This window comes from Cutaneotrichosporon oleaginosum (genome assembly GCF_008065305.1).
Source record: "Cutaneotrichosporon oleaginosum strain ATCC 20508 chromosome Unknown ATCC20508_contig05, whole genome shotgun sequence".
In the NCBI taxonomy this organism is placed as follows: domain Eukaryota; kingdom Fungi; phylum Basidiomycota; class Tremellomycetes; order Trichosporonales; family Trichosporonaceae; genus Cutaneotrichosporon; species Cutaneotrichosporon oleaginosum.
The window spans coordinates 1,167,402-1,189,561 of record NW_027072174.1 but is presented as its reverse complement, the minus strand read 5'-3'; the positions used below and the strand labels follow the sequence as shown (position 1 = coordinate 1,189,561).

The 22,160-nt window shown below is 61.9% G+C and overlaps 10 protein-coding genes across 10 annotated transcripts; 3 read left to right on the top strand and 7 right to left on the bottom strand.

Annotated features, from left to right (window-relative positions):
• Positions 1-493: 493 nt before the first annotated feature.
• On the top strand, positions 494-2,705 carry COLE_06003 (uncharacterized protein; the record flags this gene model as incomplete). Its single annotated transcript, XM_065626450.1, has 4 exons — positions 494-533; positions 564-677; positions 729-2,575; positions 2,670-2,705. The coding sequence occupies 4 exons, from the start codon at positions 494-496 to the stop codon at positions 2,703-2,705; spliced, it is 2,037 nt and encodes a 678-aa protein (XP_065482261.1).
• A 567-nt stretch (positions 2,706-3,272) lies between these two features.
• Positions 3,273-4,705, bottom strand: COLE_06002 (uncharacterized protein; the record flags this gene model as incomplete). The annotated part of the gene is made up of 2 exons (XM_018421862.2): positions 3,273-4,256; positions 4,358-4,705. 2 exons carry the CDS (start codon positions 4,703-4,705, stop codon positions 3,273-3,275), a joined length of 1,332 nt encoding a protein of 443 aa, XP_018282467.1.
• A 453-nt stretch (positions 4,706-5,158) lies between these two features.
• Positions 5,159-7,694, bottom strand: COLE_06001 (uncharacterized protein; the record flags this gene model as incomplete). The annotated part of the gene is made up of 4 exons (XM_018425090.1): positions 5,159-6,496; positions 6,535-6,624; positions 7,002-7,259; positions 7,611-7,694. The coding sequence occupies 4 exons, from the start codon at positions 7,692-7,694 to the stop codon at positions 5,159-5,161; spliced, it is 1,770 nt and encodes a 589-aa protein (XP_018282466.1).
• Positions 7,695-9,545: 1,851 nt separating this feature from the next.
• COLE_06000 (uncharacterized protein) lies at positions 9,546-11,698 on the bottom strand (the record flags this gene model as incomplete). Its single annotated transcript, XM_018420143.1, has 7 exons — positions 9,546-9,823; positions 9,870-9,982; positions 10,025-10,282; positions 10,320-10,560; positions 10,596-11,154; positions 11,353-11,497; positions 11,532-11,698. 7 exons carry the CDS (start codon positions 11,696-11,698, stop codon positions 9,546-9,548), a joined length of 1,761 nt encoding a protein of 586 aa, XP_018282465.1.
• Positions 11,699-11,840: 142 nt separating this feature from the next.
• On the bottom strand, positions 11,841-13,230 carry COLE_05999 (uncharacterized protein; the record flags this gene model as incomplete). Its single annotated transcript, XM_018425089.1, has 3 exons — positions 11,841-11,954; positions 11,986-12,405; positions 12,613-13,230. 3 exons carry the CDS (start codon positions 13,228-13,230, stop codon positions 11,841-11,843), a joined length of 1,152 nt encoding a protein of 383 aa, XP_018282464.1.
• A 325-nt stretch (positions 13,231-13,555) lies between these two features.
• On the top strand, positions 13,556-14,552 carry COLE_05998 (uncharacterized protein; the record flags this gene model as incomplete). Its single annotated transcript, XM_018425088.1, has 3 exons — positions 13,556-13,957; positions 14,003-14,176; positions 14,208-14,552. The coding sequence occupies 3 exons, from the start codon at positions 13,556-13,558 to the stop codon at positions 14,550-14,552; spliced, it is 921 nt and encodes a 306-aa protein (XP_018282463.1).
• Positions 14,553-14,599: 47 nt separating this feature from the next.
• COLE_05997 (uncharacterized protein) lies at positions 14,600-16,419 on the bottom strand (the record flags this gene model as incomplete). Its single annotated transcript, XM_018421114.2, has 2 exons — positions 14,600-14,629; positions 14,695-16,419. The coding sequence occupies 2 exons, from the start codon at positions 16,417-16,419 to the stop codon at positions 14,600-14,602; spliced, it is 1,755 nt and encodes a 584-aa protein (XP_018282462.1).
• A 128-nt stretch (positions 16,420-16,547) lies between these two features.
• COLE_05996 (uncharacterized protein) lies at positions 16,548-18,918 on the top strand (the record flags this gene model as incomplete). The annotated part of the gene is made up of 6 exons (XM_018427504.2): positions 16,548-16,763; positions 16,796-16,966; positions 17,004-17,049; positions 17,085-17,300; positions 17,339-17,583; positions 17,617-18,918. The coding sequence occupies 6 exons, from the start codon at positions 16,548-16,550 to the stop codon at positions 18,916-18,918; spliced, it is 2,196 nt and encodes a 731-aa protein (XP_018282461.1).
• A 95-nt stretch (positions 18,919-19,013) lies between these two features.
• Positions 19,014-20,730, bottom strand: COLE_05995 (uncharacterized protein; the record flags this gene model as incomplete). The annotated part of the gene is made up of 3 exons (XM_018420147.1): positions 19,014-19,871; positions 19,923-20,506; positions 20,538-20,730. The coding sequence occupies 3 exons, from the start codon at positions 20,728-20,730 to the stop codon at positions 19,014-19,016; spliced, it is 1,635 nt and encodes a 544-aa protein (XP_018282460.1).
• A 529-nt stretch (positions 20,731-21,259) lies between these two features.
• On the bottom strand, positions 21,260-22,059 carry COLE_05994 (uncharacterized protein; the record flags this gene model as incomplete). Its single annotated transcript, XM_018421861.2, has 4 exons — positions 21,260-21,282; positions 21,358-21,460; positions 21,546-21,606; positions 21,956-22,059. The coding sequence occupies 4 exons, from the start codon at positions 22,057-22,059 to the stop codon at positions 21,260-21,262; spliced, it is 291 nt and encodes a 96-aa protein (XP_018282459.2).
• Positions 22,060-22,160: the final 101 nt, after the last annotated feature.

The following is a 22,160-nucleotide window of genomic DNA, read 5'->3' as shown; positions in this document are numbered from 1 at the left end:
CTCCCCCCCCCCCCCCATCCTCTCACTTGTCCTCCTCCTCCCTCCTCCTCCTCATCCTCCATCCTCCCCATCACACTCTCCCTCCGCGCCACCTCTCCTCCTCCCACCGCTGTGCGGCCGCCGATCTCGGTGTGCATGCGGATGAACTGTCCATCTCTGCATTAGCACTAGCACTGCCCACCCCCACCCGCCCCCGCCCCAGTCCCCGCCCTCGGCCTCCGCTCAATCTCAAGCCCTTCACATCACCCCCCCATCTCTTCTTGCACGCTCCTGCACGGATCGCCGTGCCCATCGCCCCGCCTACCCATCGCCTGCCGCTTCCGTACACTCGCCTCGCCATCGGCATCCCTTCCTCTCAGATCCCCGGTTCCCTACACCGTTCTCGTGACCGTGCTTCCATCCCCACTCCCCTTATCTCGCCACTCCATCTCACCTTGACATCTCACCTTCCACTTCACACTGCTCCTCTGCCACCACCTCCCATTCTCTCGCCATGCTTGCTCCCACTGCCCCCGTCAACATACCCTCACGCGGTCCATCGCGCGGCCCCACTCCGCCGCCAGATCTCCCCCAACTCGAGGAGTGGCAATGGTCGGGCTCGCCCGAATCTCCATCCCTGGCCACCCCACAGACCCCCGCCATCCTCGCCCTAGTAGGCCCCACACCCGTAGCGATAGGGCCCAGCAAGCGCCGCATCACAGCAGGCTTCGATCCCGCACCTGCACCAGTCTCCTCGTTTCCAGGCAGCTATGGCGAGCCCAGCAGACATCGGCGGCGTAGCAGCACCCCATTCACGTTCGAGCTCGGCGATGCCGCAGTCCATGAGCACCCCGAACCCCAGCTTACGCCTCTTGCCCAAGCCCCAGACCCCGCATCTACGACGCCACTGGCGACACCCGCCCCCGCATCGGGGGCGAGCACACCGACGTCACCAAGTTCCAGCTTCGGAGCTGTAGTGAGGCGGCAGATCGCACGGTCCAAAAGCAGCTTGCGGCAGCTGAGAGGGGACGACGAGGAAGCCGATGAGCCGGGCACATCGCCGAGGCAGCGGCTCAAGAGTCTCATCACACGCCGCTCAAGGGCGCAGAGCATGACGTCGGCGTCGTCGCCTTCTCCCTCCATCGTGGGCAGTGTAAGTTCCAGCGCGCAACTGAGTGCCCTCGCCTCGCTCGATGCCGACAGCTACGACGACGTAGGTATCATGCCTGGACGTCGTGCCCGCGGCAAGTCGATCGTGCAGACCGCAAGGGAGCGTCTGCAGCGCAGACGCTCGAGCTTTGCTGGTCTTGGTACGCCGCCCCTCTCACCGCCATTCAACGTCGCCTTTGCGAGCGCCGGCCTGCAAGGGGCGGCCCCGTTGCCCTCAGACGAACTAGTATGGGGCACGCTTAGCTACCGCGCGCCACCCGCGCCACAGCCAATCGACCATTTCGGGACTATGCTACCCAGAGAGCTCAAGGTTGCCGTATTCCGCACCCTGCTGGACGACTGGGCGAGCCGCGAAGGCAACGGCCGCTGGGACGGCCTGAATGGCGGACGCCGCGAACTCATCCGCATTTCCCGCGTCAGTAAGGAGTGGCGCTCCCTATGCTTCGACGGGCAGCTATGGGCACACTGCGACTTTACACCGTTCGCGAGCGTGCTTCCATCCGCGACGCTCCAAACGATCCTCCTCAACGCCCGCGCGTGCGTGAAGACGCTGTCGCTCCACGGTCTTGGAGCGGTAAAGGGCCCGGTCCTCGTCGACCGTACAGAGCTGCATCTCCCTTGCTTCTCGTCGCTCGCGTCCCTCGATCTCCGCGGATGCAACGCTGTCCACGAGGCAGAGCTTATCGACCTTCTCACCCTCGCACCAGGACTCAAGTCGCTGAACCTAAAGGGATCTCGCGTGGCCACAATTTACACGCTTGACGCGATCCGTAACAAGATTGATGCTCTAGAGGAACTCGACGTCTCGCGCTGCTGGCAGCTGCGCTTCCTCGACATTGATAAATTCATTGTTTCCCTCACCCCACCGCAACGCCAGGCGCTGAAGACTCTCCGCGTTGCCGGACTCCCTATGGCCTCGGGCTACCTTCTGCAGCACATCCCGGACTGCCTGCCCAACCTTGAGTGCCTCGACCTCATGGGATGCTCTTGGATAGGCATGCGTGACATGCAGGAGTACGTCGCTGCGCTACGCGACAGGCCCAGTTCACTCCGTCACCTCGTCATCTCCAACTGCACGGGGCTTACGCCTGAAGCGATCGAGCTACTCGTCGGCCGCGTGCCCGAGATGCGCATCCTCGAGGCAGCCAACCTCGAGTCGGTATTCTACCTCGACCCGCCGCCGACTCTCTCGCGCCTGGTGCGCTCAATGCCAAAGCTCGAGCGCATCGACCTGGACGGCTCGGGGCGCTACGGTGGCGTCGAGGACCGGCTCCTACATGAGCTCATCCCCGGGGCGTGCCGTGGCTCGCCGCTCGAAGAAAGCCGTCTCATCGAGCTGCGTATTGGCAACGCGAAATTTGTCTCCAAGGGCGCGATCATGCGCCTCATCGAGGGCCTGCCCAACCTCCAAGTCCTCATTGCGGATGTGAGCGAGAGCCGGAGCACTACTGACAACAGGGCACCGAAGCCGACGATGCAGTCATGAAGGAGTGGCATCGCCGCCACCCTGGCCCGGAGAGCATCATCTCGCTGATCGACTGCTCGCTCTCGTCTGAGGCGTACGACCGGCTCGCGCCCAAGACGCGCCCGCGCCGCGGATGGGCAGACTACCGCGGCGCCCCATTCCGGTACACGTCGGTCGAGCTGTCCGAGCGGCCAGTCATCCGCGCGTTCTGGGCGTGGCGCCGCGTCGGCGTGCCCCTGCAGTGGCGGCAGGCGCGCGAGGCGGGCGAGCGCGAGCTCGAGCAGCGCCAGCGCGACAGCGTGCCCTCGTACGACCGCTACTCGCGGCGGCCGAGCTGGTGGGCGACGCGCAACGACGAAATCGACATGGAGCGCGGCGCGTGTACCATTATGTAGGCGGTATACTGCTGCGCGGTGCCAGACACGTTGTACTAGCTGTGTGTATAAGATGTACCACTCGAAGAAAGGGGTATAAGGTTAGTGTGTCGCCGTGCATGCTCACGGCGTGCAGCCCGACGGACCGACGGGGCCGACTGACGTGTCAAACCTCCTGCAGCCCTGCTCACGTCCTCGCTCACCTTCGCTCATTCTCCATCCATAAACCACCTCTGCAGAACAACTTCCCAAAACATACACTACGACTATGAAAACTCCTCCGCTCACGCTATCGCAGCCTCGACCTCGGCACGACGAGCCTGGACGAGCCCGCGCAGCGTGCGGAGACCGAGGAGCACGCCCTCGTCCGGACCCTCGCCCTCCTCGAGCCACGTATGGGCAAAGTCGATGAGCCTAACGACAATGGGGGGACACGTGCGGGCGCGGCGCGCGTCCGCGGCCGCGCCGTCGCCGTCGTCCTCGTCGTCCTCGTCCTCGTCCTCGCTCTCGCTCTCCTCGCTCTCCTCGCCCTCCTCCTCCGAGTCCTGGGAGAGGCTCTTCGCCGCGAGGGTGACGCGGCGGCGGTCGAAGCGCTCGAACGCGGCGGCGAGCCGCTCCGCATCGCCCTCATACACGACGAGGACGGATGCGCCGACAGCGCGCAGCTCGATGCGGCCGAGCGCGTCTTCGAGGCGCGCGAGCTCGCCGTCGAGCTCGGCGAGCAAGCGGGCCGCGAGGCGCGGCGGCGTCGCGTGGTCCGTATACGCCTCGCCCGTCTCGCCCTCGTCTGAGAGGAACGGCAACGCATCCTTCGGCAGGGGGAAGAAGCGGCGCATGCCCTCCGGCAGGTCCGCGAGCGTCGCGGCGTACCCGAACCCGCGCGGCGTCTTGATGTATCCGCGCGAGGGCGCATGCCACGTCGACGCGCCCGTGAGGCGCAGGCCGGCGGACCCCGTCGTCGTCTCCCCCGCCTTCTTGATCATGCGCGCCTTCTTATCCGCGCTCGCGTCCGGCGCGTGCAGCACCGTCCCGAGCTTGGCGTCGAGCACGCACGGCCGCGCGAAGCGGTACGTCAGGTTCTCGAGCACGATGCTCTCGGGCACATTCGTGGCGCCGGGCAGCGGCGCGATCGCCCCGCCCTCCAGCTGGCCCGTGAGCGCGAGCGTGCCGTAGAACTTGGGGAGGAAGGGTTTGAGGCCCGCGAGGGGCGCGCTGCGCGGCGACGTCTGCACGAGCTGATAGAACGCGATTTCGCGGGGGAGCGCGGGCTGGAGTCAGCGCGTGCGGCGGGCGGGCAACGAGTCAAGCGCAGCACAAGTCGACAGTCCAACGCGACGGCCTTGGACCCCCCCCTTCCTCCCTAACCCACCTTGATCACCAGGCTTCCGCTCTCGTCAACCATGACGCCCGCATGCCCCGCGACCTGGTTCGCGAGCGCTGTCGCGCCGCGCGCCGCGCGCGCAAGCGCAGCCTCGCCCCCCTCCTCGGGAAGCAAGGACGCGGCGCCCGGCGGCGGCGTGCCCGTGCCGACGTACACGGGCTGCTCTTCGCTCTGTGTCTTCGTTTCGCTGGCGATAGCGCTGGCGATAGCCTGGGTCGCTTCAATCGTAGCATCGGTGCGCGGCGGCTGGGTGGTCTCGGCATCGCCCGCGCCCTCGGGCGCGTCGATGTCGCCGGGGCCGGGGACGGGGATGGGGGCGGGCGGCGGGGCGGTCATGGCGGCTTGGGACGTGTTGACCTCCGCACGCGCACAGGTGGACTGGATACTGTAGCTAGCGGGGGCGGGAATAAGCGGTGATGTCATGCGGTCCAACACCGATGTGGCACTGATCGAGAGCTTGATTCCATTGCATTTGGCTGGCACAGATCGATGCGGTTTGTCTGTGCTGCGTCGGGGTATGCATCGCGGACCACGACATACGCAGTCACTTCTCATGCCCGCAACAACATGCGCAACATGCGCAACACCGTACCTCGCCTCCCCTCCTGAAAGCACGTCGACGCGACACAGGGCATGTGCCGGACCAAGGCGTGTGCTAACGAAACCCACCCTGCTCCCGCAGACGTGGCACCAATCGGAAACAAGAGTACTATACATGGTCGTCATCCAGTAGTACAACTACAAGTGGCAACGTGTAAGCCTAAAGGACACAGATATGGATAGATCGGATCAGCGCAGCCGAGGCGCTGGAAGCGATGGTGGGCCGGGTCGGGGGCCGGGAGCAGGCTCGCGAATGCGCTGGTCGCGCTCGCGGGGGTCATCTGCAAAAAGGACACGTGCTGTTCCTCCAAACGACGCAGCCGGCGTGTCACTCGGGGCACGCTCGCGTGCCGGACTGGGAGACTGCGCGAGGAACATCATGAGCTCAACGGCCGACTGATCTTCCTCGGGGCGATTGGCCATCACCTCCTCGATGCGCTCATCAATACGCTCCGAGTTGCGCTCGCGCTCGCTGCGGTCCCGCTCGCGCTCACGCTGACGATCACGCTCCCGCGCCTCACGCTCACGGTCAAAGTCCCGCGGCGACCTTCCGAACGGCTTGGCGTTGTGCGTCTGCCAGAATCCGCCACGGAATGCCGCACTCGAGTCCATGCTCGTGCCACGGTTGCGAGTGTGACTTGACGGCGCGCGCAGCTCGGGTGGGCCCATCGGAGGCGGAAGCGTGCGCCCAGGACCACGAGGGTCGCGCGGGTCGGCAGCAAAGCTCTGGGCCCGCTGCCGCGGAGGGTGCATATCGCCATGGAAGGCAGGAGGGAAGCTCGCCGTCGACTGAAGAGGCGGAAGCCGCGGCCCACGTTGGTGGTCGTGAGGCGGAGGGAAGAACTCTCCCAAGCTCGGAAGCCGTTCGTGCGATGGCGTGTTTGGAGAACGTCCGGCCTCGAGCATCGACGTCAAGGCGCGCGCAGCATCAACGTCTTGCGTCGTTGGATTCTCGCGCAGGTTGCTGTGCGACTGTGAACGCTTTTTGGACACCTTCTTCTGCCGCGACGCCACGGGGTAAGGGTCATTTCCAAGGAAGGGCATACTCGAAATGCTGCTGTTTGAGCGACGGTGCCCGGCGCTGCTGCCGTTGTGCCCATTGCTGAAGCCCGGCGGATACTTGCCCGAGTGGTGGCTCTGCGTTCGCCCATGGCCGTACCCAGGAGGGCGCATCGGTGGTGCAGTGGGCCGCGAAAGGTGCTCCTCCATGCGACCGTGTCTGCGGGGGCTGGCAGGTGGTGGTCCGCGAGGCGGGGGCGCTCCGGGCATTTGCAGTGACGCCAGGCTGGGCAGCCCGCCGGGGAGCGAGTGCGACGGCGCGTGCATGGCATGTGGAGGACGACGTCCGTATCCAGGAGTAACGGGGTAGAGAGGAGGGGGTGCTCCGTTCTGCCCTGGCTTTGGGAGATTCTGCCAAAGACTGTCGGCCAGTTGCCAAGGACGCTGGGGCGAAGGCGGCTCGTAGGCGATCCCTCGTCCTCCTGGAATTACAACTTGAGGACGGCGTTGCTCGGCATGAGGCAGTCGCTGCTGTCAGCTCTGGGTTAACACTCGCCAAAGCTCACCGTCTCAATCTCGTTGATGCTCATGTCCGCCCAACCATGATTGGTTTTAATGCTCGCCAGCTCGAGGCGCTGTTGAAGTTGCGCAAGTTTCTGGCGTGTGAGCGAGCGTCGCGTTTCGGCACAGGATGAATGCGCAAAAAGAAGGGATGTGAGGACGCGTGTGGAGAGGCACACGCGGACGCCCACGCGTCGGGGCGCGTGCGTGATGCGTGAGAGCGAGACGCGCCCACTCGCACCTCGCACCTGGCGACGGGCGACGGGCAGCGGGCATCGGGCAGCGGGCAGCGGGCAGCGACGTGTCCGAAGAGCCGGAAGGGTGCCGGATGGCGCTGCATGCGACGGATGTCAAACGATGGCAGGCGCTACTCAGCCTTGCGCGTCGCCGAGCCAATGCTATGAGAGCGGGGTGGAGCGCACGGGTATGGATGGACGCGACGAGAATGACAACGGATGGCGAATGTACGTACCTTTTCCTGATCCATGCGATGCAGAAAACGGTCGAGGTCATCTTCAGTTGGATCGGCTAGGGCGTCGGTGGTGGCGCTCACACTGGGCGCAACACTTGCGCCACTACTGCTGCTTGAATCGTCTTCGCGGTGTGTGCCGTTGACCATTGTTCCATTCAGGGGCGCGGAGGGCGCGTCAGCGACGTGACCGTTGGCGACTGAGGCAGGGGGGTCTGTCTCGATGGCGTCGCCACCACGGGCTCCTCCGAGCTGGGTGAACTGAGTGGGTTGGGTAGATTGGATAGACTGTGTGGACTGTGTGGACTGAGCGGACTGATAGGGAGGAGGAGGAGGGGTGTGGGGCGGCGGAGAGGTATGAGTGACCGGGGAGTGAGCTGGGGATGATTGCGAGGGCTGGGTGGTGTGGGTGTGGTGGGGTGATGGAGATGGCAGGGCTGGGGACTGAGTGTTATCCCGGGGTGGCTCTCGGGGCTGGGTAAATGATGGCGGAAAGGCGGCTACGGGCTGAGTAGTGGCGGCGGGTTGTGTTGTTTCAGAATGGGAGGTAGGGGGAGATGCCGGGGGGTGAGCGGGGGTAGATTGGGATGACAGGGATGTCAATTGTGACACGGCTGTCGCGTTGGGTGGTGGCTGCGAATCGACGCGCTGCTGCTGCCCCGAGGGGAGGGGCGAGTCAATGTCCATGTCTTCCATGGTGTAGCCCCAAGTTGTGCTGGTTTGCAGTTGGCCAGTTGGGCAGTCAATTGGCGGCCAGAGGAGGGGGATGGATGCGCGAGGGAAATGTGTGGTTGGGTACAGTAGATGAGTTGGGAAAGAGGGAGGATTGACGCGCGACGCGCGTTAGGTTGAAGAGGCGATGACGGTCAAGGTATAACGGTGGGGAGGGTGTGGTGGGTGTGGTGGGTGTTGGTGTGGGTGTGGAGATGGCTACAGTATGTGGGTGTGAGGAGGAGTGTCGGGGAGTGGGGGGTTGGAGCGTTGAGGAGAAGGAGGAGGTGGAGGAGGAGGAGGAGGAGGAGGAGTGCGGAATAGAATGCACGAAGAGTTGGGAGAGGTGTTGAGGAGAGGAGGAGGATGTGATGATTGTGGAGAGAGTGGATGGGTGGATGGAAGGATGGAAGGAGTGGAAGGAAGGAGAGTGAAAGAGAGAGAGGGGCCTGTCGACGCGCTTGACGAAAGGAGGGATGGAGGGAGGGAGGTGAGTGAGCGAGTGGCGGGGCGCGCGCCGACGTGTTTATCCGTGCACTGCGGTACGTACTGCGGGCCGAAGGGACGTTTGGATGGTATGTGGGTGGAGGGGAGGAGGGGAGTCTGTGCGACAACTATAACTACTACTTGTTCAAAGTCGAGTAGCGTCAAGACGAGGTGGATATTGTGTACAGTAGCTTGGTGTAGAGAAAGAGAGAGAGAGAGAGGGGGAGAGTAGAGCCGAGTGGAGAGGGAGGGAGAGGAGGATGAGAGAGAGGAGGAGGGCGCGAGGGCGGTGAGGGCTGGTTGATGGGTCGCGACGACTCGGTCCAGGCAGCAGGCAGCAGGCAGCAGGCAACACAGGAGGCGTCAAAACGGCACGAGACCCAAGGGACGACCCGGAAGCATGTCGCCTCGCGCTCAACTGCCCAATCGCCTTGACACTGCACCCCCAGGTCATGCAGGGTTAAGAAAGTGATATCCAGGGCCAGGGGTTGAACGGATTCGCAGTCACGGGTAGTTGAGAGCTGCTAATAAGACTACTCTCTCTCTCCTTTCTCCTTTCTCCTTTCTCCTCTCAAGCCTCTCAAGCCTCCCTCCCCTCCCTCTGATCCTGCAACTCTCTCATGCCTCGAATTTGTCTGGTCTGCTTTTCGGCTCTCACACCTCTCTCCATGCCTCTCTCTCATCTCTCATCTCCACCCTCCTCATGCCCCTCAACGCCTCAACAGCTGTGCGCCACATGCACTCCCAATCTGGACACACTACCAACTCTACTCACTAATTATACGCGCCGACCCCTCTCCCACACTGTCGTCTGTACAGTATATACTCCTCCCTCCCATCCTCATAATCATAATCACACGCGCCGCGCGCCGATTCCTTGATTCTCGAAACAGAGCTCGCTTCCGACATGAACAAGCCCGTGCCTGAAGCACAAAGTCCAGTTACCGAGACGCCCGTGTCGCGAGAGCCAACTCGTTCTTCTGTCCTGCACACGCTTATTATAATAAGCCATCCTGCAACCTGGTGTGATGCCGGCAACCTTGTCCCACACGTCCCTGGTGGCAGCCAAGTCGGCTGATCCCACTCCCCATGTCCTCTCCGTCGCGAGCTCAAGATCCAGCCCAAGGTCCAAGGGACCACCCGCGTTCCCACCTAGCCACTACCCACATGTCGTAATCTCCCATTAACGTCGGGCGACAGCTGTCCGGCATGCCTCAAAACTCCACCACCCTTGCCGCGACATACGTCACAGCTCCCCTCCTCTCCAAATGTCGATCTCCTTGTTCTTCTCCACGCTTCTACTAACCCTCCCCCCTCCTTCCAGGTCATGCGACCCTTGCGCCACAGATCTCACTCGGGAGACGCACGGATGACGCGTGCTGTCGCCGCGACGCGAAGTCCTGACGGAATGACGCGGTGGTCATACCCATACTGGATGGCACGGCCCGACATGATGACCACATCCCCGTGCGACAACGTCAAATTGAGCACGGATGCCGGTTGTGATGGATTAACACCACCAGAGAGTGCCAGGCCACCACCACGATGCACTTTGATGCTAGCCTTGGGTCGAAATGACATTGTTGCAGGCGAGCCCAGCGAGAGTGCCGCAACGACTGGTCCAAGGCCTCGCTGTCAATACCCTTGACGCAAGTGCCCCTGAACCCAACTCACCATGTTCGCCGTCATCGTGCCAACTCATCTTCTGCCCCTCGCGGTACATGACGCTTAGGATCTCATTGAAATCAACCGCTTCTCCAAGAACTGCAGCCACGCGCTTGCGAATACTACCCATCAGCCCATCTCCTACTCGAATGCGAGAGACTCACACCATCAGCGCGTCCATCACACAGTCAGGCGAGTCCGCGAAGGGGTAGCTCAATGTCTCGACAATGTATTTGTACGAGGCACCCGAGTTGATTGCAAACTGCTGAGAGAGCAACTGACCTTTGATGGTGTTGGACTTGAGGGCCCGGCGCTGAAAAAGTGGGGTGGACGCTGACGTGTGGATGGCGGCTCGCTGGTATGCCTCCCAGATCGCGTCTGCAAACTCCACATGGTCGTGCATGACGTGGTAAACGGTGCCACTGAGGTCAGCTTAGGCACGCAGCATAGCCAACTCACGCTTGAGGAAGCTCATAGGCAATAACGGTCGCACACGGGTTCAACATTCGGCGGACCGACATGGGAATGTCTGGCGATCCTTCATCCGCTTCACCAAGTGGATCGGCCTTGTCGGATTGAATGGCAGAGGCACGAACCACATCTGAGTCGGTCTGAGCTGCACTGTGTTGGCCACACGCTCGGCAGCTGAGGCGCTCCCAACGGTAACGGCAGTTGCTGCGTCCACAGGAGCACACAAACCCTGCGGTCAGCCATGCTTGCATCTTTCGAGCTTACCACGCCAAAGAGACCTTGACCCAGCCTCTCCTGTTCCTTCGGCCTGCGGCGACGAGGAGGGCGGAGGGGGGACGATATTGTACGGGAGGCTAGCCGCGTCGTAGGGTGTCGGAATCACGCGGAGGAAAGTCTCGTCGTATCTGAGCTTCATGCTGGGTGAGATGGGGATAAGGCCAACCGTTGTGCTCAGCAACCAAAATTGAATGCACTCTGCGACTAGGCATATCCACCCCTCTCTGTACAACCGTGGGCTGTAGTTTAAACAGGAGGGACAGCGCTGTCCAGCATGAAGCCATGGGCGTGCAGGCGGAGGATCAGGGTGGAAGTTTGCAAGGAGATGGTCACCGGGGTATCGTTTACCCCGATGAATCTCCAGCGGGGAGAAGTAGAGGTCGTCGAAGGGCGATGGACCAATGTTACGGGCTGGTGCTCGTCTCCAAACGGCATTGCGTACAGCCTCACCGTCGTGGTTCGTTTCGACTGAAGGGGTCGGTGAGTCTGGAGGAGGCGTCAATGGAAGTATAAGCTGAGATATTGGAATCTTGACAGGCAAAGGCGCCTCGTGAACAGCGGGGTGGTTTTCGTCGCATGACACCGGCGTGGATGGCAAGTGACTGGCCTCTGTCGCTTGAAAAGACGTGTTTCGGTGGTCTGTGGTTACATCGCAGCCATTCGCCGGCAATGTCGCAGTGGGCACAGTCGCAGAAACTGAGACCTCCATTTGCGTCATGTCCTCATCAGGAGCAACCCATGGAACCCCTTTGGTAAACCACCATGGTGTGCCTTGCGTGTTGATCCAGTCGAAGCGGATCTTAAGACGATGGAACCACGACCTGCCCTCCGGGGCCTCGACACCGTCGGCACACGGTTCTGCCTCGTACCACGTACACGAAACCCAATACCTGCTTGAGTTCGAGGGACGAGGCGCAAACTCACCACCCTAACACAGCGTATGCGCAGCCCAGCTTCCATGGGAGGAGAGCGTATCCTTCTCCGGCGAGAAGGATTACTGGTGCTCGGCGTTGTGCGGCGAGAATGAGCGTGTCAATTCGTGCATCACTGCGAGTGTGATCTGCTGCCAGTGAGACAGAAACCTTGCCCATCGCATCCGTAACGCGAACAGCCTGCCCGCCCCTTTCGTTAGCTCAATGTGGAACCGTCAGCGGCGTACCCGTGAGAGATGATAACGCGTCCATCATCAGCCCATACATCGCGCCTGCAGTGAGCTCTTCCTTCTGGATCAGCTCACGGAGAGGGATATCCGTCGAGAAGATATCCGAATGGCACACGCTTATGCATGTACATTCCAGACTGGAAGGCGCGATAGTACGGCAGGGCTTCACATAGCTCCTGTCGTGACTGATGTTAGGATGCAGACCGTTCCACTTACCTGTGCCCAGACGGGCGGTGCGCGGCCTGGAGCTGGGCGGCTCGTCGGCGTCGATAAGCGCACAGGTCCAAGACCTGCAACTAGGCGCATCACGGCCGCGAACGTGCGTGACGGGATACCAGCCGTCGGGGGTGTGCTTGAGAGCACTTCGCTCGTTGTCGACGCCGTTGCCGCAATGTTGCGCACCTCAGACTCAAATGGGGGTGCATGCCGCTTCGCGGAAGAGCTTTTAGGACCTTCACGTACGGTCAAGGGTTTCTCCTGACCTTTTGCTGCTACCTTCCTTGCACTCTCGGCTTTGGGCAGACTGGGCAGCGGTGGACGCCCGAGGAGTATAAGAAGACGGTTGCTGATGTTCGAACTCGACCACCCCGTCTTTTTCTTCTTCTTGAACCCGTATGGGAGTGACTGCTTGGCCGGCTTGGAGGGCGAACGCTCGCTATCGGAGCCGGAATCGACACTTAACTGCTCACATGGACCTTCCTCAACGCCGTCGACCCAAATTCCTCTCCTGTGGCTCGCTTTCTGCCGCTGCCTCCGACGCCCACTCTTGGTCAAAAGTTGGGAGACACACTTTCGGCCAGCGCGTTCACAGCGGTCGCACGGGTCTTTGCGATCACACCGTACCTTGAGTGCGCGGCAGGACGTGCATGGTCGGGGGCTTGCGATCGCCTCGCGCTTGATCTTCTTAATCGAGCGTTTGAGGGGAGGATTAGCGTATTTCCGCTTAGAAGACGGAGATGAGTTGTCTGCCGAGAAAGGAAGAAAAGCTGCAGCGGAGAGCGACTGAGACGGGTTTGGCGCAAGGAGCGGTGAGGGTGCGGAGGAGTTCACGGTGGATGAAGCGTCGAGCACTGATTGTTCGCGCCTCGCAGCCTTTTTCCGAGCCCGCCTCGCTGGTGTGCTGCTCCTGCCTTGCTCCTCTCCTGCGCGCAGCCTGCTCGCACGCGCCTCGACCTCCATACGTGCCTGCTTCCTTGCCCCGGAGTGAAGGAGATAGAGCACGCGGAGGCGGAACGGCGTGTCGATGTCGAGCGGGGGCCTCGGCGCCAAGGAGGAGCAGTCCGAGCGGTCACCGCGCGAAAGCATCTCAAACTCCTTGCCCATCCCGTCAAAGTCGCCTACAAACTGGTCCGCGAGGAAGGTGACAACGGTGTCGACGTCCGCGCGGCGGGGCAAGATGCCAAATGCCTCTCGAAGAGGGGGCGAAATGAAGCGCTCGGACAGGCAAAGGGGCCATGCCATGGTGCTCGAGCATCAGTGGGTGGTGAGTGACGAGTGAGACGGAGATGAGAAGGGGACAGAGGGAGACGAGAGATGGAGCGATGAGATAGGGGTGAGGATCCAAGGAAGGCGCTTGGACAAATGGACGCGGGAGAGAAAGATCAGAATGGCAGGTGACCCGGTCATATGCGAGTGGAGGCGGGGCCCTCGGATATCCGACACTCCTGCGTCGTCGGTTATGCTGACAAGCTGACTCGAGTCAGAGTCAGGCAGGATACTTGGTCTGCGATCGCTTACTCTCACTCGGATCACTCGGGCAACGTCCTGGACGGTGCTGAACGCTACGATGACCAACACTAGCACCCCGCTGACGCTCTATCCTCACTCTCCAGCGTCCCTCGTCCCTCTCCTCTCCTCCCAGCTCCCCTACACCCTCGTCCTCCTCGCTACGATCCAGGCGAACCGACATGCCGAGTCTGACCCCTCCCCCGTCTCCGCCCCCGACTGTCAAGTCCCACCCCCTCTGCCACCTGTGTACGCGACATTTCCTCCGCCGACGTCCGGCGCTCCATCCCTCGCATATCTTGAGAGCCTGGACATCGGGCCATACGACTGGCTTGTGGCCGTCGCCTTGCCTCCCCCGTCCGAGCAGATCCGGTTCTATCACGCTCTTGTTGCTTCCTCCTTTCCTTCTCCAAAAGAAGCACGGCGCGCGGAAGAGACGGTGGAGGCCGCTTTACGGTTCATGGTGAGGGCGCATCCCGATCAGCTCGTATGTGGTGCTACTCATGAGCGATGGGAGCCCATCGCCCGAGGTGTGCTTGGCGGAAAGACACAAGTCCCGACATATATCTACATTGCACCTGAGGGCGGCTTTGGACACACCGACATTCGCAATGTGCCTTCCTCAGAGAGCTGGGATGACGACCTCGTCTTGGACCACGGGAGGGAGAGTGACAAGGACCTCGTGAGCTAGTACAGGTATCATGCTGACCCAGATCTTCAGCGTAAATCACTATCGCAAGCTCGAGTATTATGGAGCTCGTGCAGCCCACATCACTGTCCTGCGTCCACGGGGGCCGGGTGTGCCACCGCCAGAGGTGTTTGTACAATGCCACGGCGACGGGTCGTTGGGAACTCTTCACACACAGCCCGCCTTCAGACGACGCGGCTTGGCCAAAGTCGTCCTTAACGCACACTTCAAGCGGTACGAGGGCACCGTACCCCAGTACTGCTACATCGAGCCAGACAATGTCGCGAGTATTGCGCTATTTGAGGGGCTGGGGTGGACGCGGCTGCCCTGGGCAACGTACTGGGTATTTGAGAGGAGTGTGCAGGAGTGAGCGTGATAGATACATTAGAGCCCTGTCTAAAGGAGTATGCTTGAATCCTAAAAGCCCTGCTGCGCAAGATAATCCGACTGCTATCAGCTGCTGATCTCCTAAAGGTAACCAGCGTTCTGGCCCTTTGGCACTTCAGACTTACAACTTCGAGGTAGAATGTCGCCGGCTTGAACTCGATAGGCTTGCCCGTCAGACTCGACATCATATAATTGAGCTGATTGACCCATCCGATAAGGTCAAGATGGTTGACGCCAAGCAGTGTGCCGCGGTACTCGCCCCACTTGGCGGAGGATACGCTGACCATGCCATCGTTGGGCCCCTCCTTGGCGTAGATGACCGACCAGGGCCAGCGGAAAGTGTCGAACAAGCCAGCATCGTACGCCGCACCCCAGCTAAAATATTTGACGTCGGGATGATCAATGACCTCAGTGTTGAACTCCTTCATCGCGCGTGTGCCCAATGCGGTGAAGGCCGCTCCATCGCCCGAGTTTGGCAGGTCCATTGCCTGCATAATACCGAGCAACTGGGCCAGGCGGTCTCTTCCGATGACATTGTCGATCACATAGTCGGCAAAGGGTGAACCACGGTGCGGTGTACTGACCGTAGTCAGTGAGCAGATGTCGAACTCAGTCGGCCTGATCTGCGACGCCAGGTAGCGGCAGTCAAGACCGCCCATCGAGTGAGCAATGAGGTTGACGGTGCGCCCGGGGAAACGCTCCTTGATGGTATTGTGCAGCACCTCGGCGCGCTCCATGATGCTCCCTGTCGCTGGAACGCGGCAGATGAGCACCTCACATCCGCTCTTCTCGAGCACCTCACGGATGCCGCGCCAGTGCGAGATCTGAAGGGCGGGAAGATTGGCGGGGCCCAGGAAGTCAAAGCCAAGCAGTCCATGGCACAGAACGATTGGGTTCTTGGGCGTCTGGTACTTGACCTGGTGCTTTGCGGTTTCTTCTTCTTTCGTCGGGGCCTGGTCCTCCTCACTCAGCATGCTGTCGATCCGGCTCTTGCTGGTGCTAAACATGCGCTGGGCAAGCGCGCTTGTGCTCGTGCTCAGCTGCCGCCGCTGGCCGTCAACGCTCTTGCGCACGTCTTGGAACGTTGGGAGCGCCGGCATGCTCGGCATGCTTGGCATCGGAAGCCCGCTGAACAGAGGCTTGGGCACATCTGTGCTACGCCGCCACTGCTCCGAGATTGTGCGCTGCAAATGCCGGTCCTCCTCAGCGCTCGTCTGCCGGGTGAGGGGTAGCCCTGTTGCGGGGTCGAGTTCGGGAAACGCACTTGCCCCATGTCGTTCCATCAGCATGTGTTGGTGGAAGTGCGCCGGCCCAGTCGGCGGGCGCCACTCCCACTGCCGCTGCCGCTGTTCCTCAGGAGACGAGGACACGTACCGCTCCCTCTCACGGGGGTGAAACTCATCCGCGCTGGCGAATGAAAGGGACGCGGTCGGCGCGGATGTGCTCGAGATGCGCGTCATAAGGCGGGGACGGAGACCCACGCCCGCCGGGCCGGCATGGTGTGCGGGTGGCGGGCGGGCGAGGAAGGGCGGCGACGACGGCGACTTGGATAACGCCGACTTGGCGGAGCGGGGAGAGACGTTTGGGGAGGGGATGTCGAGCGGCGAGTGCAGCGCTTCATCAAGCATGCTGCTTAACGAGGCGGTAGCGCTCGGTGGCCGCAGAGGGCTGCCCGGTGCCGCATCGGCGCGGCCCTTGCCCTTGTCTTTTGACGGGGAACGTGGAGGCGAGGGGGAGGGTGAAGGGGAACCTAGTGGGCGGGCGGGCTCAGACGACCAGTCGCCGCCCGGCAGCGCCGCGGCTGGAGGGCGCGAGGTCATGGCGAGAAGGAGGCGGCGCGAGCGGAGCATGCGCTGTGGATGGTTAGAAGCCAAAAGATCGTTGCCGCGGTGGTGCCTTTTCCGTTGGTCGGATCGCGCGATCTGCAAAACGTCATCATCACCCGCGGACACCCAACTTTGTCAACAAACCATCCATCATGCCAGACTGCCTGAGTCCGACGCGGCGTGCACCACGCGCCGCGCCCCCTTCCACACTCGAGCGCCCGCCAGATGATGACCTGCCCCTCCAGCTCGCGCTGGGCTGGGTGCTGGTCCGGGCCATGCCTCTCACCGAGCAAGGCGCCGCCGCGGACGTGTTTTCGCGCACCTTTGTTGCAGACATTTTGGCGGCCATTGCAACTGAGGCGTTCGAGGTACGTCCACCGCGGTTCATAGCTGATGTTAGGTAAACACGACGCCCGCGACGTTTGGCTCGCTCCGCGCGGCCATCGACCCAATGGTGAACAAGGAGTGCTTGCGGCTACAGGATTCGATCGATAGGCGGTACGACAAGGGGCTGCCCGTCTCTGATTTTGTCGCGAAGAAAGCGAGCGAGTCACGCTGGCTCCATGCCTTTGTAGGTCATTCGTCTCGTGAAGACGCGCTGACCAGAGCGCCAAGAGTTTGAGGACGTTACCACTGGCGGCGGGGTCATCGACTGTAGGTCCAGAGCTTCGACATGCAGCTGACACTAGTTGTAGAGCGCGAAGTAGCATGCCGGATCGGTGAGGATGATGGTGTGCTCCTCACCAACCCCGAGCCGTTAGAGCGCATGTCCCCGCTCGGCCTCTACTTCCGGGGGCTAGTCGTCAAACTCCGCAAGTTGGGCTTCAGCGAGGCGGGCAACTTGAGCCGCCGAGTCGCAGCATGGTGCGGTGCTGGGCCACAAGAATACTCGTGGGAGGCGGCGCGTGAGTCTCTCTGTAGCTCAGCGGTGACTAACGGAAAGACGACATCGAGGTGCGCAACCCGTACCCAACTTCTGAGGCGCGCGGCATGACGCGCATCAGCAACATGGAGAGGCACATGGAGGCATTAGCGACCGGAGACGTTGTTGGCGCTCAACAAACACTACTAGCATTCTATGACTATCGCGCCCAACTGATCGACCACGACGAGAAGTCGTGGCCGCATGCGCTGCTCAATCTCAGCGTGTTTCACTACCGAACAGGCGGAATGGAGGCGGCGCAGGAGGTGAGATCGCTGACGTGCCATAGCTGACCGCAGGCTGTGGCTGAAGCGATCCGTATCTCGCGCAGCGCCAACGACGCCGAGGCGCTCCAGCAGTGCCTTAACCTCCAGCACCGGCTTACTACGGAGACGGAGGGCGCGGCGTGGCCAGCAGCCATGCTCCCCGCTGTCAAGCAGGAGCCGGTACCATTGCGGCGGCTGATGCATGGCGTCACGCCCACGGATGACCTCTGGTCTCTTGCCGCTGCGCTAGATATGGGCGAGCCCGTGCCGGTTGCCTTTAGGCGCATCTACACGGCCCTGGGCCGCGCGACGCCCCTCGCCCCCGGCGCCGAGGTGCAGCCGCTGGACAACGGGGCGTGGCATGCGGCGCAAGCGAACCTCTGGAGTCTGCTGGGTAGTGAAAGCCTTGCGAGCGTGCACGAGGACGCGGCGCTAGCGGATGCCGGGCCGGACGTCGCGCTTCAAGTCGCCATCTCGCGCGCCGAGCGGCTGGCGCAGCGCGGCGCCTTCGACGACGCACTGGCCCTCCTTCTCACGCATGCCGAGGGGTTAGATCACCCCGCCTACAGGACATGGAGCCGGGCAGTGTGGGCCACGCTGCGACGCCAGGCGGCTCTCGCCCGGGACGGGGAGGCTGAGCGCGTTCTGCGCGGCCTGCACTCGAACTCCTCGGCACGCTTCGGGCCAGGCGGGCCCCCGCGCGATCTTTGGGAACCGAGCGCGGCGCCCAAAGACGAACGAGGCATTGTCTTCGCCCACAAGTACGTCACGGATGCGCTTGAGCGCGTGCGTGACGGCCTCGACGCCGACCCGCCGACCCCACCCCACCTCCTTCTCCGGCACACGCTGGCATCGCTCGAGCTCGCGGCCGGCCTCGGCCTCTGGCCCGTCTACCGCGACGGCGTGGTGTGCCTCGCCGATGTGTTGCTGGGCATGGACCTGTCGCGCAAAGCGGACGCCGAGCTTGACGCTGTGTGGGACGAGCTCGTTGCCGGGCACGATGCACTCCTCCTCGCTCGAGCCGCGCTTGCGCGCGCCAAGGCGTGGGCGCTTATTGCTGCGGGAGGGAGCGAAGGAGAAGAAGGAGGTGAGGAGGGAAAGGGGGAGGCGCTGGCGCGGGCGAGCGAGTACGCCGACCTGGCCGCGGAGAAGGGACGCATCGTGTCGGCCGCGCATGTCCTCGCGCACGCTGCACTCCTCCGGGAGCTCCTGACTGATATGGGCGCGGCTCCCTCGCAAAGCGTTGAGATTCCGAGTGGGCTGAGCGATACGGTGCGGCGCGTGGGTGAGATCGTGCGGCTGGTCGGTGTGCGAGTAGCTGAGGGGTGGAAGTAATCACTGTACAGTACCAAGTACCCAATGCATAGTCCGACTTGTTCATGTACAACATGCTGAGGCTAAGTGGAGCGCCGTCCCCTAGTCCTATGGTCTCAGTCGTGCATGATCGCAAAGAGGCGGAACTCTTTGCGGCCCTGCGGGTCGCGTGTATCAGGCAGCAGCTCGCAGCTGAGCCGGTGTGGACCTGGCGCAAGCCCGGTTGCGACCGTATCCACAATGCCCATGTTGCGCTCCTTGATCTCCCAGTACCCGTCCAGGCGCACGCCGCCGGCACGGTCCGAGTCGACCCAACACCACACAGATCCTAGGCCGTAGTGTGCGCTGCGCTGGTACCCGACAGCCACCGTACCGGTGGCGTCGGAACGGGGACGCTTTTTGCGGGCCCTCGCGCGGGCGGACGCCCTTTCACGCTGCTTCGCTGCCTCACGCCTGTCCACTACAGTCTCGGGGCGCGCTTTGCGCTCGATGGAGCGCCGCTGCTCGGTGCGTTCCGGGTGCGGCTCGTATTCAGCGATCGGGTCATCCAGAGGCTCCTCATCGTGCGTTTCGACCGCCTCCGTCTCAGCGGTAACAAAATCGAACGTCGCCAGGGATCCAGGCTCCCGCGCGATCATGTACCGCTTCTCATCCCACGCCCATGGGTGCCAGCCAGAGTTGGTGGCGAACTGGATGCCTTGAGCGCCTTCCTCGTCGGACTCAATTCCAGAGATGGCGGCGTGTAGGCGTGGCGAGTTCGTGCTTCTGCACACTGGTGGCCGGCGTCCAGGCATGTCCGCGGGGTTGAAAGAGGCGGTCAACCGTGTGCTGGGGACATCATACACCCGCTGCGCGGCCCGGAGGCGCTTCGCACCGAGGCGACCCAGAAGACCACCAGGAGAGACTATGGAGAGCTGTTGAGAAAGGTAGTTGATGATGAGACCTGCGGCAAGGGCGTGGCCTTTGGCGGAGATCTGTCGTTAGCATTTGAGATGGTCTACGCGAAGGGCGAGTGAGTCACTCACATGCATCAGATCAACGGGTACGCCGCCCCACTCGCGAACCTTGTCGTCACCGAGACGGACGTCGCCGCCCGTCCGGAACCAGCGGGGGAGCTGGGTGTGTGGGTCGGCCAGAATGCGTGGAAGTAGGATATCGCGTATGCTAAGGCTGGGCACATCGTAGTACGCGAGGACATCGGCGTGCAGTGCGCTGCTGGAAACAAGTGAGGGGAAGAGTGTAGTAAACGTTTCGAGGTTGATTATTGCCGGCGCAGAGTCGAGCTCGAGCACGGAACGAACAAGATGCTCGTACTTGGGGACGATGTCGAGACTCAGCAGGTCGTTGATGCCCAGCTCAATAAGGACCAGATCAGGCGCCGGAGCGATGTGCTCCTTGAAGCACCACGCGAAGTAGCCGGAGCCTACGCCTCCTTGGGCGCCGTTGACGAATGTATTGCCGGGGTGGGGGAAGGTGGAGTTGAGCCACTCGAACACGAGAACGTGGAGATTCTCAGGCGAGTAGAGCGTCGACGCGCCCATGCCAGCATCGGGGGGCGGTCGCACATGGTCGTCTTCAGAGGGGTTGACCAGACCGCGACCTTTAGACACTATCGTCAGCCACGCCTTGGTTTGGCTTACCGCTCCCGCCGATTGCGGCCACCGTGAACGGCTCGCCGCGCTTCGCTTTCTCGAGGAGGCGGTGGACGCGCGCGCCTGTTCCAGTATGTTGCGTCGCACGCGCGATCTCCCAAGCGCGGATGGCGGCCTGGTCTACCGTGTCTTTCGCCCCGAGGAGGCGATGAATGTATCCCGTCGCGTTCGTCCCTGGCATCACGCCCAGTTCGCGGAGGTGGGGTCGCATGTCGATCGAAAGGAGTAAGAAGATGCCCAGGAACACCGCGATGAGGAGAGCGGCACGCAGCCGCGCGGTCTTGAACTTGGTGTTCCTCATCGCATGAGAGTGTCGTGAGCAGATGATGTGGAGTTGTCAAAGTGTGACATTTGCAGGAGTGCGATATTGGGGGGGTAGCGAGCATCTCCCGGGTTCAGTGCGGAATGAATTGCCGGGCTCCTCTTCACAAACATCTATCCTGAACGCCTCATGAGATTTTTGTCTGAGCTTAAACTCATCTTCGCCACCAACGATGCCGTCGCCGACGCTCATCACATTGCTGCTGTACATGAGGTTACATAGAGGCCGTCTGGCCTTCTGCCCATCTTGCTCGTGCTATAGAGTCTATCACGGTTGCTGATCGATCTTCTCCCCAGTCGCCAGGCACAAGCAGCCTTGCGACAACTCAGCCACATGCGGACATGGCGCGCCACGGTCAAGCCATCACGTGCGCCTTAACCACACCCATCTACTTTGACGCGTTCTTGGCCTCTGTATCCGTCAGCTGGCTGTCGCAAGCAGGGGCAGAGAGCGGCACCATGTGTAAATCTCTGCACAGCAACTTACCCCGACGTGTCGAGTCCTCCAACAGCGTGGTGTCAACCCCTCCTGCGGGCAGACGCACGTAGCGCACCACTGAACCACGGATAAACAGGTTCTTCACCGCCATCTGATGTCAGCAGCTACACGACACTTAGCAGATCGCCAGAGGGCGCGAGTATCATCACAAGCTGAGTCGATCGAGCTCAACTCACCATGTGCGGGAAGTGCTGTGGGTCCTTGACCTGGATGCCATCAAGGCGGATGTTCAGGAATCTTAGGAGTTAGAAAAAGCGACGCCACGACACCATGAGAAGGATGCGACGAGCAGAGGTAGGAGAGGCGGAAGTAACGCTTGCGGAGGGACAGAGAGCGTTGCTCAGCCCGGCCAGAGACGACATCCGAGGCGCGAGGGTAACGTCTTCGGCCCTTCGCATGTTGTCCGCGGGGACAAACACAAGTCTGGCTCTAAACAATCCCTGCTGTGGTAGATGACCATTGCAACGATGACAGACGATTGCCGCTCCGTTGACAGCGTGTCCTGACGGATGACTCGGGAACATCCCTTCCGCAGCATATCCTTCTCAAGATCTCTCTCGTGTGGGGAATAGGATAACACACTCACTGGTCAACCGATTTGAGCGTTCCCGTGATGCAGAGATCGTTCTTGAGCTCGACCTCGATCACCTGGTCGGTGAGAGTCTTGAAGAGGCTGCTGTCAGCAAACATTGGCCACATAGTCTGAGCGCCAGCGTAGCGCAAGCGCTATGCACCGCGTGCATCAAGCGCTTCCACTGAGATTGATCGACGAATAAAAGCAGCGTAAAAGA